Source organism: Podarcis cretensis (assembly GCF_951804945.1).
Source record: "Podarcis cretensis genome assembly, chromosome: 6".
NCBI lineage: Eukaryota > Metazoa > Chordata > Lepidosauria > Squamata > Lacertidae > Podarcis > Podarcis cretensis.
The window spans coordinates 27487916-27505984 of NC_137175.1; the positions used below are offsets into that span (position 1 = coordinate 27487916).

The window sequence follows — 18069 nt, forward strand, 5'->3', positions numbered from 1 at the left end:
TTGTGAAAATGTATAAGGGGAAATTGCTTGCAAAATATGTATGCCAAGCACAGCATAGGTCAGCATAACAAAACAGAAGAAACCATTTAAAACAGACACATGTTTTCAAATTAAAATAGCCAGCCCAGAATCAAAACAACAAGCAGATCAAAGCAGGTACCCAGCAACACAAACTTTCTGAACCAAATGGCCAAAAAAGTGTGGCCATGTCATCGTTGTAATCAAAATGCTGTTTGCAAATAGTATTTTCAATCCCTGGCATGGTTCAAACAGCCATAGTAGAGAGACTGAGGGAAACAGACAACAGCAGTAAGCTCTGGAAAAGCATGTGATTCCTATTTGTTGCCTCACAGCAAATGAATGCAAAGGCCACTCTGGGTAGGAGTCATCCCATTAGTTGACAAGGCTTCAGCAGTCACCTTCTTCTGATGTTTAAATGTGATTCATTGTCATTAAAATTTCAGTTCTGTTGTGACTTTTCTAAATAACGAGCAACCTATGGTCCTAAAGCAGCCTTCCCCAACCTGGTGCCCTCCATATGTTGTTGGACTACAACAACAACAGCATCCCTAACTGCTACCCATACTGGCTGAGGGCTGGTGGAAGTTGCAACCAAAGCCAATCTGTAGGGTACCCAATCAGCTTGGGGAATTCTTTCTAGGTATATGTGCAACCATGGCTTTTCAGCAAGGCTTACTTGGCAGACTGCAGTATTAAATAAGCATGGTTGATAAATAATTGAAAAGAAAGATTTTCTATGCAAGGATCCAATTAATTTTTCCTTAAAGATGGAGGCATGTTTTAGGCTCATCACTGATTGTGAGCAAGTCAATTTAGTTTGTGGGAAACTGCAAACTCTTAACATAATTTAATTACATTATTCAGATTTCAATAACAAAGAAAATAAGATTAAAGTCCCTGCTTACAGTAATCTTCCTTTCTTCCCTTATATTTGTTTGTTTTATTTTCTTATCAATGGAGGCCATGTGAGCAAACTTCTTTGCTGGTGCAGAAGATTTATGTGGTATCTTTCCGGGCTGCTGGTTTATAGAATGTCAAATATTCATTCTGAATGTGTCCCCCCACCCTACCCACCACCTTCAGATATGAATGAAGACTTGAGCAGCTAAATGTCAACAGAAGTTGAGTTGATCACTCTTCTCCATTTTCATACAGCTGGTAGTCAGAGGCAAACAATGGGATCTCCCATTGTTGGGTAGGTTTGGGGTGGGGGCGAGGAGAGCAATTTTAGAGCTGACAGTGGACTGGTTGTTTATTATTTCAAAGGTTTTGCTGTCACTCTTAATCATTTCTGATTTTTACACTCAACGCAGGCAAATCTCCTGTAGAAGGGTGGTTAATTTAATGTGACTTCTCTCTCTCTTACAGGCCTAGTGCCTTATTTTAGGATATTTCTGCAGTCCATTTTAGGAAAGTGTGAGAAAGAAGTCACATACAGTTGCTCTTACACTAATTCTGTCTCAGTGGGTAGCGTTGCTCTGTCTAAGTGAAATGATGAGCCTTGTTCAAAGAATTGCAGTCACATCCCAAAATGGTTTATAGTTGATAGAGGTAGGGTAGTACACTACTAGTAATTCTGGTGAGATGTTATATCTCCACAGATGAATATGACATCTCAACATTTGAGATCAGTGTGCTGAAATGTTTCTTTTATTTATGTTTCTTGGTGTAAGACGAAGAAAATTTCATGCAAACATTTTATATATAATATTACTTGGCCTCTTTTCTCATATTCAGTTTTAATGTGGCATAGCCAACATAAGATGACATTTCTCAGGTGAGCTGTTTCTTCTCAGTGAATTTCCACAAGGAAAGAGTTGGGACCTAGTGTTTACTAAAGAGGGGAACTTCTAATTCACATCAAATTCACTAGTAAAATAAAGAGAGAAATAACTCTGCTTATTTTCTGACCAAGTACATTTTCAGAAATACATTAGCCTACTCTCTTACAGCCCCTCCCTATCACACACTCGACCTCGTGGACCCCACATAACCATTCCTTTTACCTTTTAAGTGATGTTCTGTCAGCTATGAAGGGGAAGGAGGGCTTCTTGCTCTCCCCTCTATGACAGCGTATCAGCAGCATGTCAGGTGTCAGAAAGAGGAAGGTGAGAAAAGCTTAGTTTGTTCTGCTGCTAATGCTCCTTTGTTGTGATCATTTAGGTGCTCTCAAGCCTGTATCTAGACTTGAGTCCAGTGTGTGTCATTGACAACAGAGGCATCAATAATTTTCTGAAGATCCTTGACATGTAGAGGGTTCACAAGGTACAATAAATACAGGATTTGGGGGTCTTATGACTCATGGTTGCTCGTAGTGCTTGCAAGGAGCACCAAATATCCTATGAGCTCTGCTCCGTATTCCTATCTTAAGAGCCTAGAAATGTACCTTGGAGAAGGAAAGGAGGTGGCAGTGGTAGGTTCTCCTCAAGGCCCCAGCAACCCACTATCTTTCCCTGCCCTCATACATACTAATACTGGATCATTCTCACCACATGGGAACAAATTCAGGAGAACTACTCACCACCTGAAAATGATAGGTAGGAATTAATCAGTACTATTTTAAACCAAATCTGATGTGTATATGAAATGTGGATTGTGTCTTCTGTAACTAATGTGGTATATGTTTCTGTTTAGAAATGGCAAACAGGAAATTACTAGGTGGCCCTCAGTAGTCCATTTTAAGAACATAAGACTCCTGCAGTATTAGACCAAGGGTCCATCTCCATAATCCTGTTTCCAACAGTGGCCAGCTAGATGCTTTCAGGAAAAGTCCACACACAAATAGTGTGTGAAGGAAACAACCTTCTTCTGCTGCTTTCTGCCTTCACTCACAGCATCTAATATTCAGATGGATATTGCCTCTGGAAACAGAGCAGTGGTGAGGAAACTCTGGCCCACAGGACAAATTAGGCCCATGAGCCTATCTAATTTGGACTTCAAGGCTGTTATGGGAACAACCAAGAACCTCAGAGTGCCCTTCTGATTTCATTGGCTTGCATTTTTGGACTGTTTAAATTGGGCATGGAATGCAAGCCCTGCTGCCTCAGGCAGGATCATTTCTACTCGGGAGCTCCCCTAAAACCACAACTGCAAAGGGACAATTGGGAACTTTAGAAAGTGTTGCCAGCTGCTCCTTTGCAGCCCGGACTTGTATTTGGTGCTGTTTCGATTTGGAGCCAAATACAAATCTTATTGCTTTTGGGGAGTCTGAATCTACCTGATGCCATATCATACTGTTGAACTTTTCCCCGAGCCAAAACCATGATGTATGTCTTCCAGGATCTGCTCCCGGGTGAGTCTCGTGACCTATGTTATGCTCTCAAGTGCTTTATTCAGGGTGAGAGAGCAGGGTATGAAAGTGAGAGAGTGGCAGCCAAAATGGCCGCCGTGATCTCACACAAAAAACACCAGGATGTCCCTTTTTTCGGAGCACTTGCGAAGTATGCCATATTATGTCAGGTAACTAAAACAGGTGTATAGGTCAAATGTGACCCACAGAGGTTTGCCACTTTTGATTCTGCCTGTCAGATGAAAATGGTTCCCTACCCATGACATTGAGGGTTTCACAAGTGAATAATACCCCAAACAAGAATATTTTTCAGCCCAGGATATATATAAAGTGTCACTGTTGCTCTTGATGTCGTAGGAATCAGGGAGAAAAACATATATATTTTTATTAAAAATATGTAAATACAACTATTTAATGGTAGCTTTTCATTACATTTACCCTCGGGTATGGGGAATCAAACCTAGCAGTTCGAAAGCACCTCCGGGTGCAAGTAGATAAATAGGGACCGCTTACCAGCGGGAAGGTAAACGGCGTTTCCGTGTGCGGCTCTGGCTCGCCAGAGCAGCGATGTCACGCTGGCCACGTGACCCGGAAGTGTCTCCGGACAGCGCTGGCCCCTGGCCTCTTAAGTGAGATGGGCGCACAACCCCAGAGTCTGTCAAGACTGGCCCGTACGGGCAGGGGTACCTTTACCTTTACCTTTACCTATGGGGAATCAAAAACTCAGTTTAAGCAACTGTGTCAACAACACCTTAAAGAGTGTTTCCTTTTGTGTGATACCTGCTCTTTTCTGTTAGGCTTCTTTGGAAACAAAGTAAAGGGACAAAGCCCCAACCTGAGATCCCCACACATTGCCCCATGGTGACAACCAGCTTTCCACTTTGGATTGGTATATGGGGAAGAGACAAGGCATTTCTCAAGGGAAGTAGATTTGGCCCTGGGCTTTTAGGTATTGATCTAGTGTAAACCTATCACTGGGAAATTCCAGGCTGGATTTAGGCAGTTGCCTGGTATTTTCCCATTAATATCCCATTCTGCTGTTTTCTCTTTTCCTTGGCCCTACTTTTGTTTGCTCTCAGTTTACATGACACTCCATTGCTAGTTTCCATATGCACTTTCCATTGCTAATGCTTACAATGGAGATGCAATGTGATGCTTCCTCACATTTGCAAATAGACCTGCATGTTGCTCAAAGCCAGAAATACATTCTTTCTCTCTCTTTTAAGGTATTATTTTGTCAGCTTGTTTTCTTTCAGTTTGATCAGTTAAGAAATGGAAAAACAAAAACAAAAACCCTAACAATGGTTTCTTCCCTCTTCAAAACACCCTGAAGGAAACTAGCCAAGAAGCAAAAGGAGACGCAGAGCAGCAGTCAGAGAGAAATGGGCCCTGTTGCTTCTTCAGACAAGACTGCTACGAAACTCAGTTCTGCTCATAATGAAGAAGCCTTTTCTTCAAGCTGCCAAGATGTTAATGGATTCAGTAAGTTTTACTTGTTTGCAATTGGTACCTCCATATTCAGAAAGCTTTATGGTAATTAAAAGTCTTGGATCCCGTGGGAGCAAAAATCTTAAGGATTTGAAACTTATTGTAAGGGAAACAACAGTAATAAAAATAACTGGGAGAGTGAAATGTCTCCATTTCCGTTCCTGAGATGTTTCTCTTTCTGCTACAGGTCTCTGCTTCTTCTAATGTCACTTGAATAAAAGTATTAAAATAGTTCATTTTAGCACCTGAGCAATTTAGGCAAGTTTCTGTTTCACTGAATTCTGACTTGAGTAGAACAACTGCACATGGTTCTTGAACTGGCTGTGCAACCCCCAAACAGACAAGCCAACCCCAGGCATATTTGGAAGCTGGGGTTCTTCATGACCTAGTGGCCATACAGCAACCATACAGTTGCCACAGTTCATCAGAACAGGAACAACAGCTCCAGGTCAGGTGTTACATGTCCATAGCAACCTATTCCTCCATTACTAGGTCCAGATCAACCCAGCATTGTTACACAGCTGCTGAGCCCTGCCACATCCCATGCCTGTGGTTTGACTGCCCCCTGCCCTGGCACTGGAAGGGAATACCACATCAGTACAGTGCAGCTGATGATGGTGCTGATAGAATTTAAATTTCCTCTAAGATTAAAGGTTATGTCTTGCTGGGACAGCTGAGGAAACACACAGAAAACAGAGCACTGCATTTTTGTTACAATCCTCTGTGCTTAATTTTTTCCCCTCTCCAAAACAACACATGGCTCAGTTATTAATCAATACTATCTAAAACTATGCTAAGCTGTTTTAGTTAGAGAGTGCAGGTTCACAGGCAAAGTTAGAAACCAGAAATGCTGTCAGTGTTAGAGGACACCTGGAAACTACAGACATTCCACTTCTACCTGCAACCATTCTCAGTAGCTGTTAATGGAAGGGCTGTAGCTCAGTAGCAGAGTATTGGCTTTACATGAAGAAGGTCCCAGGTTATATTCCTAGCATGTCCAGGGAGGGCTAGGAGCCACGGAAGCAGAAATGGCCTCATCCTTTGTGCACGTTTGTGGTCAGGAATAGGACTCTGGTAACTGTGAGGGAGCCAGTGTGGTGTTGTGGTTAAGAGCAGTAGACTCGTAATCTGGGAAACCGGGTTCGCGTCTCCGCTCCTCCACATGCAGCTGCTGGGTGACCTTGGGCTAGTCACACTTCTTTGAAGTCTCTCAGCCCCACTCACCTCACACAGTGTTTGTTGTGGGGGAGGAAGGGAATGGAGATTGTTAGCCGCTTTGAGACTCCTTTGGGTAATGATAAAGGGGGATATCAAATCCAAACTCTTCTTCTTCTTCCAAACTGTAATCTCTTAAAAACCAGGAAACATAAAATAATTATGTGGAGTGTGGAATCTTCCATGTAAGAAACCTTGTATCAAAGCTGCTGTGATTTTACTCAGTACCCTATGGAAGAAATGGATATAGGTGGCAAGGAAGATCAGACTAGGGAGCTAAAATTATCCACAAGTATCTGTAGCATCCAGTGAGGTATATTACACAGAGCACATCTCCTGAAGCCTGGCATCCCATGAGCATGATGAGTGAGACACCGTATCAAATGAACAATGATACACTAATGATCCATCCAGCACAGAGGCACTGCTGTGCTGACACCACACTGATGGACTGTCATGCAGTAGGTCATACATAAAGCAGATCTGGCAGGAGTGGTCCAAAGGAGTAGTCTGCATCATGGACACAACCAGGTTGACAGCTGTTGGAAAGTAAGAGAAGAAAAAGGAAGATAAAATTTAGGATTTTATCACAGGTTGCTTATTCAGGAATCTCAGTTTGGAAGCCAAGCAGTTTTGCTTTGAAACTAAAGGGCGTGAAATATTCACTTCTGAAACAGAGGACATTGCCTAAGGAAGTCCACGGGAAGGTGTTATGCTAGCATGGCATCTGATGTTGCATTCAAAGCCATGCTGTCATGTGCAGTTATAAAGTTAGCATTGCCTACTGGGAACTTAGATGGGAACAATAAGGGCAAAGATGATGAGTGCAGAAAAAAGTTCCTTATGAGTATTATTAGAGCTGACACTGAAGTTCACCAGTTGTGAAATTCAGGTTGAATACATAACTCCTGCAGTAGCTAAAGCTTTCCTCCAGATCCTGAAAGCCTCAGCAAAAGCTGCAAGCCTTTCAGCATATTTCCTCCACAAAAATTAGTTGATTACATTCACTGTACTGTGTATAGAACAAGAGAAAGGATGTGATTGTTCTATTTGTATAGAATAGTAAACCCTTGTTAGTTTGGGGGCAAAACAACACAGTGGTGGTTCATGAAGGGGTTTCATCCTCCCAGTTGTGGTGGGGCTGAACTTGGGTGGGGATGGGACAATGTAGGAGCAGCAAACCTTGGGGAGCTTCAGAGTTGGAGGTGGTGGCTCTGCAGATGTGGGCATACTGGTGGGGCTGCTGCCACCAGCCTGGAAGTCCATCAACCTTGCTGCTTCACCCTACCTGATCCCTGTCTAAATAAGCACAACACGATCACTGCTGGGAACACACTACTGCTTCCATATGCACACAAACCCTCACAAGCCACTGCTGTGTTGCTTTGGAAGCACTGGCAAACCCATTCTTATATATTAGAATTCAGCGTTTTAAGGTCTGTATGACACAGTGTGCTATCACTTTGGGTTATATCCAATGTAGTGGTAAAGTAAGCATCCTGTCAGTGACAGAATTTCTGCTTGTGCCACTGGACTTTTTCTCCCTTCTCCCCTTGCATATCACCTAAATCTGTTCTGCGTTTTACCCCAACCCTCCCTAGGAGATTTGGGGAGGGGGGAGGGCAAGAAGAGGAGGAAAGTACTATTGTGCAAGCAGAAACCCTTGCACTAATGAGACGAGGAAGTTGAGTACTTCCCTTTGCCTTAGCAATCTGAAACTGTATTTATTGAGGCACTTTTGTTTTGTTTAATAATAATTGAACAATTAAGAATAATTAATCATGATGATTTTAGAAAAAGAGGTTTCCATCTGGATGTGTGTGTGTGTGTGTGTGAGAGAGAGAGAGAGAGAGAGAGAGAGAGAGATAGTTTACTTGATTCTAGCTGCTCATTGTCAGCTCAGTTACTAGCAGAGTTTTAGCCCTGGCTCAGGACTTCCAAAGAAAATCCAACTTCTGGATTTGACTTAGCAGAACAAGGAATATACTTCTCCATGGAGATTCAAAGCATCTCTTGGTACCTTATTCTGGCTTGTCTTCCTTCTGAATCTCCTATTGCCTGCATAACTGCCAGGGCCACTTGGAATCAGAGGCAAATGGTGTGCTCCAGGGTGGGCACAGGTTAAAACAATGACAAGTTTGAAGAGCCAGGTGCAGGCACTATAGACCACATCAGGCCAATGATTAGGTTACAGGGAAGATAAAAAAGTGCAGAATGGGCAGAGGCAGGAGGCATCGGCCAAGAGAGTCAGGCTCTGGAAGGCTGGAGAGGTGATGCAAGGCACAAGATTGTGTGACTACTCAAACAACAAATTGTTTAGATTTGGGATGCAAAGGTTAAGAGAGTTTTTACACAAAGCCAACAAGACTTCTGAGTCCTCTGGGCTGGGAACAGCAAGGCCTTCAAACTGTCCTGGTGTCTGCAATAGCAATAGGAAATCTAGCCTTTGTTCTAAGATTTACTAGTTTATTTTTCATTGCCAGTTGAAGTCACAAGAGTCACTTGCATTCACTGGATAATTCAGCGTGATGCTGCCTGTGGTGCTGTAGAACTGGGTTCACTAGTGAATTTTAGGGCTTCCTATAGAACTTGTTCGGGGGGTGTGGGTGGCCCTGTGGTATAAACCACAAAGCCTGGGGCTTGCTGATCAGAAGGTCGGTGGTTCGAATCCCTGTGACAGGGTGAGCTCCCATTGCTCGGTCCCTGCTCCTGCCAACCTAGCAGTTTGAAAGCACATCCCGGCGGGATGGTAAACGGCATTTCCATGGACTGCTCTGGTTCGCCAGAAGCAGTTTAGTCATGCTGGCCACATGACCCGGAAGCTGTACACCGGCTCCCTTGGCCAGTAAAGCAAGATGAGCACCGCAACCCCAGAGTCGTCCGTGAATGGACCTAACAGTCAGGGGTCCCTTTACATTTTTTATAGAACTTGTGCAGTAAGAGCACTAGCAGGTCAAAATAATCCCAGTCTCGGTATTTTTAAAAACTAATTTGCATTCTTAGTGTAATTATTTAGGAATGTTGTTGGACTCCATCTCCCATCAGCCCCAACCAGCATGGCCAATGGTCAGCATTTATGGAATCTGAAGGCCAACAGCATCTGAAAGGCTGCAGGTTAGCCATCTCTACTTTAGGCGATAGTTTTTAAAGACTCATGTGTTCATCGATACATATCCAAAGAGCCAGTCTATCGAGTGCCTATATGCTTAGTAGTATACACTTCCTTTTCTTAAGGAAAGACTTTGGCTCCATAAGAGATTTGTACAACATGTGAGTTAGGTGCATTAAATGCCATCAGTGAAATCTTACGCGGTACAGTTCCCTTGTTATAAACAACCTTGTTAACAGTAGATTCTACTGGCACACTAGCACTTTGTTCAGTTTCCCATGGGACAATACTTTGGAAAATTGCTTGACCTGCTTTTTTTAAAGTGTAATAGAAATATCTGTAGGCTTGATACAACTCCACCTGGAGTCTGTTAGAATAGCACTGTTCACCCCATGGAGTAATTCTGATGAGCTTTTATTCATTTGTAAATAATGTTTACTCTGGAGATCTAGAAATTGCTTCTGAAATTGCTTTGATGTATATTGGATTTTATCTACTTTTATATGGTATTATGGAACAATTATTTCTATTTTATCTATTGACATCTCTCTTTTTAATGTACTGTGGGTTTTTTGCATTAACTCATTTCCTGTCACAGTGAAGGTGAAGACAAATATATAATTGTAACACTGGAAACAAATGTGAAAGGACTGCAAACCACATTTTCTGAGACCAGAGTACCATAAATCCTTAAATATTGGCTGGCCCATGTAAAGCCAGCTTCCAAGACATATTGAAATGTAAAAGTGTTGCATAAAGTGTTGCAAATACTATGATTTTGACTCGATTAAAAAGCTTGAAGATTGAAGGAAGACATCTTAAATCTAGAGACAGGGTGGGTTTCTTGTTTGAATCCCCGCCCCCTGCTTCCAATTGTGGGGGTACCTCTCTTCATGTACAAAGCTAACATGTACAAAGCTGAATTTGATCTCACCACACCACATTTATAACAACACTCATATCAGCATTTTGCACTAGCCGAAGTCTGTGAATTCTCTTCAAGGGCAGTCCCACATAAAGCACATTACATCAGTTGATCCTTAAGGGTTTGGAGAAATAAACGTTCTTTGGAAGTCAAATGTCTGATGGGGCTTCTGCGGCTTCCGATTGGCTGCAGGAGCTTCCTACAGCCAATTAGAAGCCGCGCTTTGGAAGTCGAACGTTTCAGAAATCGAATGGACTTCTGGAACAGATTCTGTTTGACTTCTGAGGTACGACTCTAATGTGTGTACATGTAGTTCCTGGGAAATGGAATCAGTTGACGTCAGGTATCAGCCAAGGTGCATGTAGGATGAGACAAAGTTGGCTTGGTAGTGCCTTCGAATATGCTACTAAAACTGACTCATAAGAAGGGAAAGAAACTAGCTTGATGAAAAGTGAAGAGGAGACTGTTGCAGCTATAGAGAGCACTGACCACTAGGGATATCAGATTCAAACAACAATTCCAATAACAACAGAAAAGGGAGCAGAAATTGCAGGTGTTTGCTTATTCATCCCATGTCCATCCCTACTGCCCACTCCAGTCTCAGTATCCAGAAAAGTTAACTTCAAATTCTCATATAATTTCAAGCCAACTTGTGCTGTCAAGAACCATCTGTTTGAGGGTCAGGCTTCTGTTGCACCTGCTAATTTCCTTCCAATTTGTGCTTTTTGTGTACATATTTAAAATTCTTCACCCCATCAACCCACACCCATGAACCTGTTTAAAAGAGAACTCCCTAATTTTTATTTTGCGAAAGTTGTGATACTGCACATTGATAATACTGATAGACATGGCTGGAAGTCCACCTCCATTAACATGTTTTAGTCCAATGCAATTCAGATAACTTGTGTTGTTCTTGTGGGTTCCAAACCTCAACTATGGATTTATGCTTCCATATTCTTATTTTGCAGTCTTCTCCAAATGTATGTGTAGTGTTTGGGAAGGAGGAACATATGTAGCTTAGCAGGAGTGCCCTGTATGTGTTATGTTGCTTTTCTCTGCTGTATATGAGCAGTTCTAGGGTTTTTGGCACCCATTTTATTCGTGTATTTTTTATTTTTATTTTAAATACCGTCTATTGGTGGTATTAGAGGACTATGTTTGCTTCTAGGCAGTTTAATTATGTCACATCCAGTGAATTAAATGCTACTCTGTTCTCTAAGGAGCTTTTCTCTCTGTTCTGTTATCTTTCTCTATACATTTCTAAAGCTTCTTCCTTATGTCTTTCCTACCTAGCACCATCCTCTCCTTGTTCATTTTCTGTCCAAAGCAAAACCCTTCAGAGCAAATCTTTGTTGAATTCCTACTACTCAGGTACTTATGTAGACTTTATTCTTGATTGTGTGCTTTTGTGCCTTTCCCTGTAGATACATAAATATGGCAGTAAAGAACCGAGTCTTTGGGATGTTGGAAACAGCTAACTTTGTGTTTTTATTTTATTTTCCACATTATTTTTCTCCTGTTGACCTTCTGTTGGGTTCCATTGATCCGTGTTCTGTGCGCAAATGGAATTTCATCTCAAAGTATCATCAGACACTGTTCCATCGACCACACTGTTAGGTAAGAAGACTGTTATGGTGCACAATAGCCTGTTGATGAGAAAACACATCCATTCTATCTGAAAATGGCTCGATGGAATATTGGCAGACATATTCCAAAACTGTTGTTTGTTTGAGGCAGCCCCCATTTTGGATGGTAAACATCTCCTCATCATCACCAAAATGTGTAACTGATTTTACCATATGCTCAGTGTCAAAACTCTGCCACCTTATCAGTCTCATTCCTTCAAAGGCTATGATGCAGTCTCAAACGATAATTAAACACACATACACACTCTCCAAAACAGCATTGTGGGGATACTGTTTGAAAGTTAAAGGATTAGAATTAACCCCAAAGATGAATTTGTGGGACTTTGATTTGGAAGAAATTGTTAGGAACATTTGTTCTGACTTCTACCAATATAGAAAGAAAAAGAAAAAGAAAAAATCATGAAAATGTGGCTCTCTGCTAAGCCCCCGAATGAAGAACATTTAAATCACATAATGGAATTCATTTCTTTTTTATTGATTCCCCTTTCAATAAAAAAGATTGGATTATTCCTTTACTCTCAACTCTTGTCATTCTGTTTTTCATTTTTTAAGATTAGATATTTGTATGCTTAGGGATAAAAGGCTTAAAAATATGTTTGTAATTTTTGCACACCTAGTAGAGCAAATAAAATAGGTCGCGCCTGCAAAGCTGATGCACAGATGTTGCATGTCTGAAGATAAAACCCAGTACCCCTGATTTGTATAAACAGAGCATTGATTTTTTTTAAAAAAAATAAATAAATAGTAATTTCCTCTATGGTGTATCAGAGAGCAGCACATTGAGTGGTTCCAGAGGCTGAGTATTGCTGTAGGCAGAAACATAACACAAGCAAGGTGCAACCATTTGTGCATTAAAAATAATGCAAGGGATAGGGAAGTAATGAAGGAAGGATGGACCACAAGGGTAGGAGCCTCACAGACCCAAAGATTTGTGTGTGCATGCATTGTCTGCATGCTGGAACCGTAGGATACTTGAGCAACTCCTCTGGAATATAAAGGACTTGGATATACACTTTAATTCAAAGGACTTATCCTCATCCCAGAGGAATTGGAGGTGGATGCAATTTTCACTGACTCCTCCTTTCCCTCAGTGGCCCTCCCCGTGGCCATTGAAAACATGATCTGGAGATTTGTTTCTATGGGCTATAGAAAGAAGAGGAAATCAGTGAAAATCACTGTCCCACGTGCCCCAGAGGCGAGCCTCCATTCAGTCAATCACCAGTTATGATGGCTGTGCTCTACCTCCACATTTGGAAGCGATTGCTCTTGTGCTCAGGAACTGTTTGAGGGTTTCACACAGATATCTGGCTGGCCACTGTGAGAACAGGATGCTGGACTACATGGGCCATTGGCCTGATCCAGTAGGTTCTTCTTTTGTTTCTATAATCCTGATTCTCTCCCTCAAATGGAAGGAGACTTGGAGGAGCAAGTCTGGATCCAACCCACAATGGTTTTTTCCAGCCACACATGGTTTTCCAAGAGGATAAGAACATGCTTGCTCATAAACCACATTTTCTTGTGAAATCAGCCACAACTGGAAGCTGGGCCAACCTGATCTGAGCCAAACATGAACAAACAAAACATCACAACATTCCTTTTTTTTTTTTTAAGGACTTCTCCCATTTTTTATTTTTTTGTTTGTTTGATGATTTCAGACTGGAATATCCTGTGCAGAATAGATCTACTAAATTCTGTATCCTCCTTGAAAAAGAACAGTAGTTTGGAACACCTCTTGAGGAAAGTTGTACTTATCATGTGTGTGAAAATAGTTGAGTTCTGCTCCTAGCCCTCTGTAGGGTGTGGTGTTTGGGGGCCCCAGATACCAATGTGTAGTTTCAAAGTGGGTTTTGAGTGGTCAAAGGTTTATTAGTATCCACAAGAAAAAATAAATATTGTCTGAGCCAGGCAATAGATATTTTGAGCAAAAATTAATTCCTATCCCTCTTGATGGCTTACCTGATGGCTCACCTCCATCTGTAGCAACCTCTTAGCACAGCTCTTTGGACGGTGAAAATGGGAAGTATTCCATCATTATGCCAAAGCTGCAGGAACAAAAATCTGTTTAAGGACCAGGAGCCGACTAACAATGACAAGTTCCCTCTCAGCTCTGCTTCCCAGTCCAACCACTGAAGGCCATTAGTGCTGTCATTTGGTTCCCACGAGTGACACTTTCTGTGGCCTCAGCAGGGCACCACTGTTGTTTGTGAGCCACATGCTACTCATTCATTCATAAATATGTACCTGCCTCCCCCGGGTCCCAGGCCCGTCTCCATTTATGTAGGACCCAGGACTTAAGTTTCTTTGCTTAAAGTTGACGTTATTTATAAAATTCCAAGATCATGAAACTGAAATCTCTAAGCCAGCAAATGTTATTTCTTTTAGAAAACATTGTGCATTATAGACAGCACACCATAGTATTGTATATTAACTCCACTATAGATGTCTGTGATGTTGCTTTACCACACTCCAAAGTCATGTTCCTGTTTCTTGACAATCTGTCCATAATTTTGTATGTTGCATAGTTATTTAATATATTGTAAACTTTTGGGAATTATTGGTATAACTGGAGGTGGACTGAGCAGTGTAATTCTGTCCCATTTTAGTTTCACCAACACTTTGCCATAGGCCCATTCAGGTCCCAGAATATTTTGAAACAACACATGAAAAAAATGCATTTAAATTATACTCATCTTGTACAAATTGAATTTGCAATTTTCATGTGATATAAGCACATTTCACATATATATTTTTTTAAAAAATAACTGCTTTGTTTTTGACAAGCAGTCAAAGCGAGAATGGTTTTGGTTCCATTCTAGAGAGAATATGCAAAGCAATTGATAAAGATGGGTGAGCTCTTTCTTGTTTACATTTGACTCAACCTAAATGATTAAAGGGCTTTCCTTCCTAAAAAAAAAGCTCAACAATGTTGACCTGAACCCCCAAAAGGGGGGTAGATCACTGCCAGTTTTTATTCTGTGAGTAGATTGCAGTCTCTTGGGAGTTGTCCACCCCTGAAATAGATCTAGGATAATTTCCTGAGCCAAAGTAAGTCTTGGAAAATGACCTCCTTCCACACCAACCTTTGGGGTTCCCAAAACACAATCACTCTCAGGCTCCTATTTCCCATAACATATTTTTCCCCTGTCTTATTACTTAACCAGCCAGTGGTGATGAGAGTTGTGACAGCATGAGTAGATAAATGGGTACCACTGCAGCAGGAAGGTAAACAGCGTTTCCATGCATTCTGTCACTCGTCACAGTCCTCCGTGTTCCAGTATCAGTTTAGTCATGCTGGCCACATGACCCGTAAAACTGTCTGTGGACAAACGCCAACTTGCTTGGTCTGAAAAGTGGTGAGTGCCACATCCCATAGTCACCTTTGACTGGACTTAACCGTCCAGGGGTCCTTTACCTTTTTACCTTTACCTTGCCTCATCCTCCCTCAATGCTGCTGGCCAGATAATTAAATAGAAAGTAGAATGGTGCTTTTCAGAGTGGGGAATTGGCAGATGAGGTTGGCAGGGCAGTCAGAACTTCTCTGGCTTGATTTTAATCCAAGATGCAGGTGGGCAGAATGTGCCTTGTAAAGCTCTTCTCTTCTTGGGATGTGAACATTTATGTGTTCCCAAGGTACTCTTCTGTGACACCACCTTCAGAGAACTTCACTTGAAGTTCTACTCATAAATTCACAATACACATGAACAAATACATAGGTGAACAAATAATGAACAAACAGGTGAAAAACAGCTGCATTTTGTAGTCTCATAGCAAGTGCTGCTATATGCATCTAAACAGCTGAAAAGGCAAAGTTGATGATGGTGTGTTATAACTGAGTTTCAGCATCATTAAATTGATCTGAAGATTAGATTATTTTATAGTGGGGGGTTTTATTTTAAAAAGTGGAAGTTTAAAAACTGACAACTCAATCCATGATACATTAGCTGCCATGCTGCAGTCTATTCCAGAGTTTATGCAGGGACAGCATCCTAACTTCATCTGCAATGAAAAAGATCCACTGAGATGTCAAGGCAAAGTGATTGATGAACCACTTTAACAATATTCCACTATACAATTTTGACTCATTTTGAGGAATTTAGTAGATAATGATGGGTATGATACAAGGGAAGTCCTGCAAAGGGGGGGGGGAGTAGGGCAAAATTGGTATTTATTTATTTATAATAAAAGGGTGGCCTATTTATAGTTTTCAGATATTCATACAATGCCAGAAATGAGAGAGGTGGACCAGTTGATTACCATAGCCAATACAGATATGACAGAAGGCAGGGAGTTAATTACATATGCTATACTATAGGGGGGGGGGGATCTCACTATAAGAAGAGTTCATCAGTGGAACAAGTTTCTGAAGTAAACTATGGACTCTCTTCCATTCAAACGTTCAAGACAAGATTTGACATTGAATAGACAATCTGTTTTTGTTTTTTTAGGGATAGACATATTCATGCGGAAAAGACATATTTTAAATGGTGAAATATAAATAATATTTTAGTATGAACTGCTTTCATTTTAAAATAGCCATCCAAAATAATGTCTTAAGACATTACTTAGACATCCTGAAATTCTCCACCCCCTTGTGAGCAGGGAAACTGAGGGTACCATTTGACTGAAATTCTGTGTGTGTGTGTGTGTGTGTGTGTGTGTGTGTGTGGAGATAAGTTATCCTACAGTTTCTCATAGTTGGGACTTACCATTTGAAGTGGCAATAGTATAGCTTCTTTTCTTCTATGTTGCCATTGTCAGTGTCAGCAGCAGCATCTGTGTTGACAGACTGGCCTCCATTTAGCATCAACCCCAATGCAAATGACATTATGGGGCAGTGTAAGGAGAAAATAGCAGCTGCCACACGCATACACATGAAGGTCGAGACCAATCAGATAATATTCTGCAATGTTGCCTTCTTTTTCTAGGGGGGTGGGGTTTGGGAGTTTTCTGAGAAATGTCAGTCCAGCTAAATAATTCTTACTTTTCTCCTAGGAGTAGGATCCAATGATTTTCTACTTAAGTTGATGGCTCAAGATTTTACCATTGGCACCAGATCCCCACAGGGTATAAATGTACCCATTCCTGTGTTCACACTATTAAAATGATTGCCAGCATGGTGCTTGTGGGAACCAGTGTGCCTACCAGTGCCTCCTATGGTACTTCCAAAGTTCCCTCTTTTCTTAGCACAGAAAGTGATCATGTTTTGTGAGTTAAAAATGGTTTGCTTACAAACGCTTCAAAGATCAGATTCATGTGTTTTTCCATAAAGCAGCAATAAAAGACAGGCAGTATTACTAAGGTTGCAACATGTTGAGAGTTTCTAAATTACTTGTATAGACATACAAAAATTGTTTGCTTAAGCTTGGAGCATCCATCTTAGACCTCCTTACTGGTAGGGTTCACAGGATGGAAGCATGGAAAGTGGGAGTTTGGTAGCCCTTCCTCCCAAGGTGAGGGGGTGTGTGACCTGGCTAAGCCTGGCAGGACAGCTTACTCTATGGTCTTAACCCCTTCGTGCATTAATTAGAGTTAAGCATGTTAGTTATATGGTGCTGGAATGGCATGTAATTTCTTTCTCTGACCAGCAGCCTCAGTGTCAGAAGCTAATGGTTGATCCACTGGGCTTTTTGTATGAACCCTGAAGTGTCTGGCACACATTTTTTTTAAAGCACATGCTTAGTTGTGTATGATAGTTTTTTACTTTGGGCCATGTTTATGTTTTATTAGCATATCTCCTTGAAACAAGTCATTTGTTGAAAACAAATAAAACCTGTAAGCCAATTTTGCAAGTGTTTCCATTACCACTGGAGTAATGCAGAGAGTGATATTAGCCATTCTGGAGCCATCCTTAGGAGATGTCAAATAAATGACAACCCTTTACTCCAGGAAAGTGAGATTGGATGTGTGTGTAATTAAATCCACTGCAGACACCAGCCCAAAAATAATTTATTTTGTGCAAAGGATGTCTTATCATGTTACACACTTGCCAAGGCTAACCAAATAAAAATATAAATGGATATGATAGCCTTATCGTGTCAAAATCAGAGAGTCTGTGGATATTAAAGGAAGAGTTTTGAAACAAAACTTTGTTTTTTGTATTCGGGGCACACTCCATTGTTGTAGTGCTTGAGATGTTTCCAGCAGAGCTTGGCCTTATCGTTGACAGGCTTCCTCTCCCCCCACTCTCCCATCCTATTCTCATTTTACCAGATTAGTAGTACGGATAGAAGAAAGAAATATTTGAATTATTTTATTCCCTGCTAACTCTGCAGGTTTCCCCCTCCATTTTATTGTGATGTGTGAAGCAATATTAAAAACAGTAAATGAAACAGTTTGAAACAGTAAATGATTAGCTATGATGAGAAGATCAAGATAT

General features: G+C 41.2%; 1 protein-coding gene across 17 annotated transcripts in view; it reads left to right on the top strand.

Moving 5' to 3' along the window:
* Nucleotides 1-18069, top strand: part of PTPRT (protein tyrosine phosphatase receptor type T) — a 619839-nt gene that overhangs the window by 546824 nt on the left and 54946 nt on the right. For 9 of the 17 annotated variants that reach the window (XM_079978848.1, XM_079978858.1, XM_079978861.1 and 6 more), the window contains 3 exons: nucleotides 4644-4792; nucleotides 11341-11418; nucleotides 11629-11664. In XM_079978848.1, coding sequence (XP_079834974.1) covers nucleotides 4644-4792; nucleotides 11341-11418; nucleotides 11629-11664 — 263 coding nt within the window. The remainder of the gene's footprint in view (nucleotides 1-4643; nucleotides 4793-11340; nucleotides 11419-11628; nucleotides 11665-18069) is intronic. The other 8 variants (XM_079978852.1, XM_079978853.1, XM_079978854.1 and 5 more) reach the window with 3 other exon arrangements.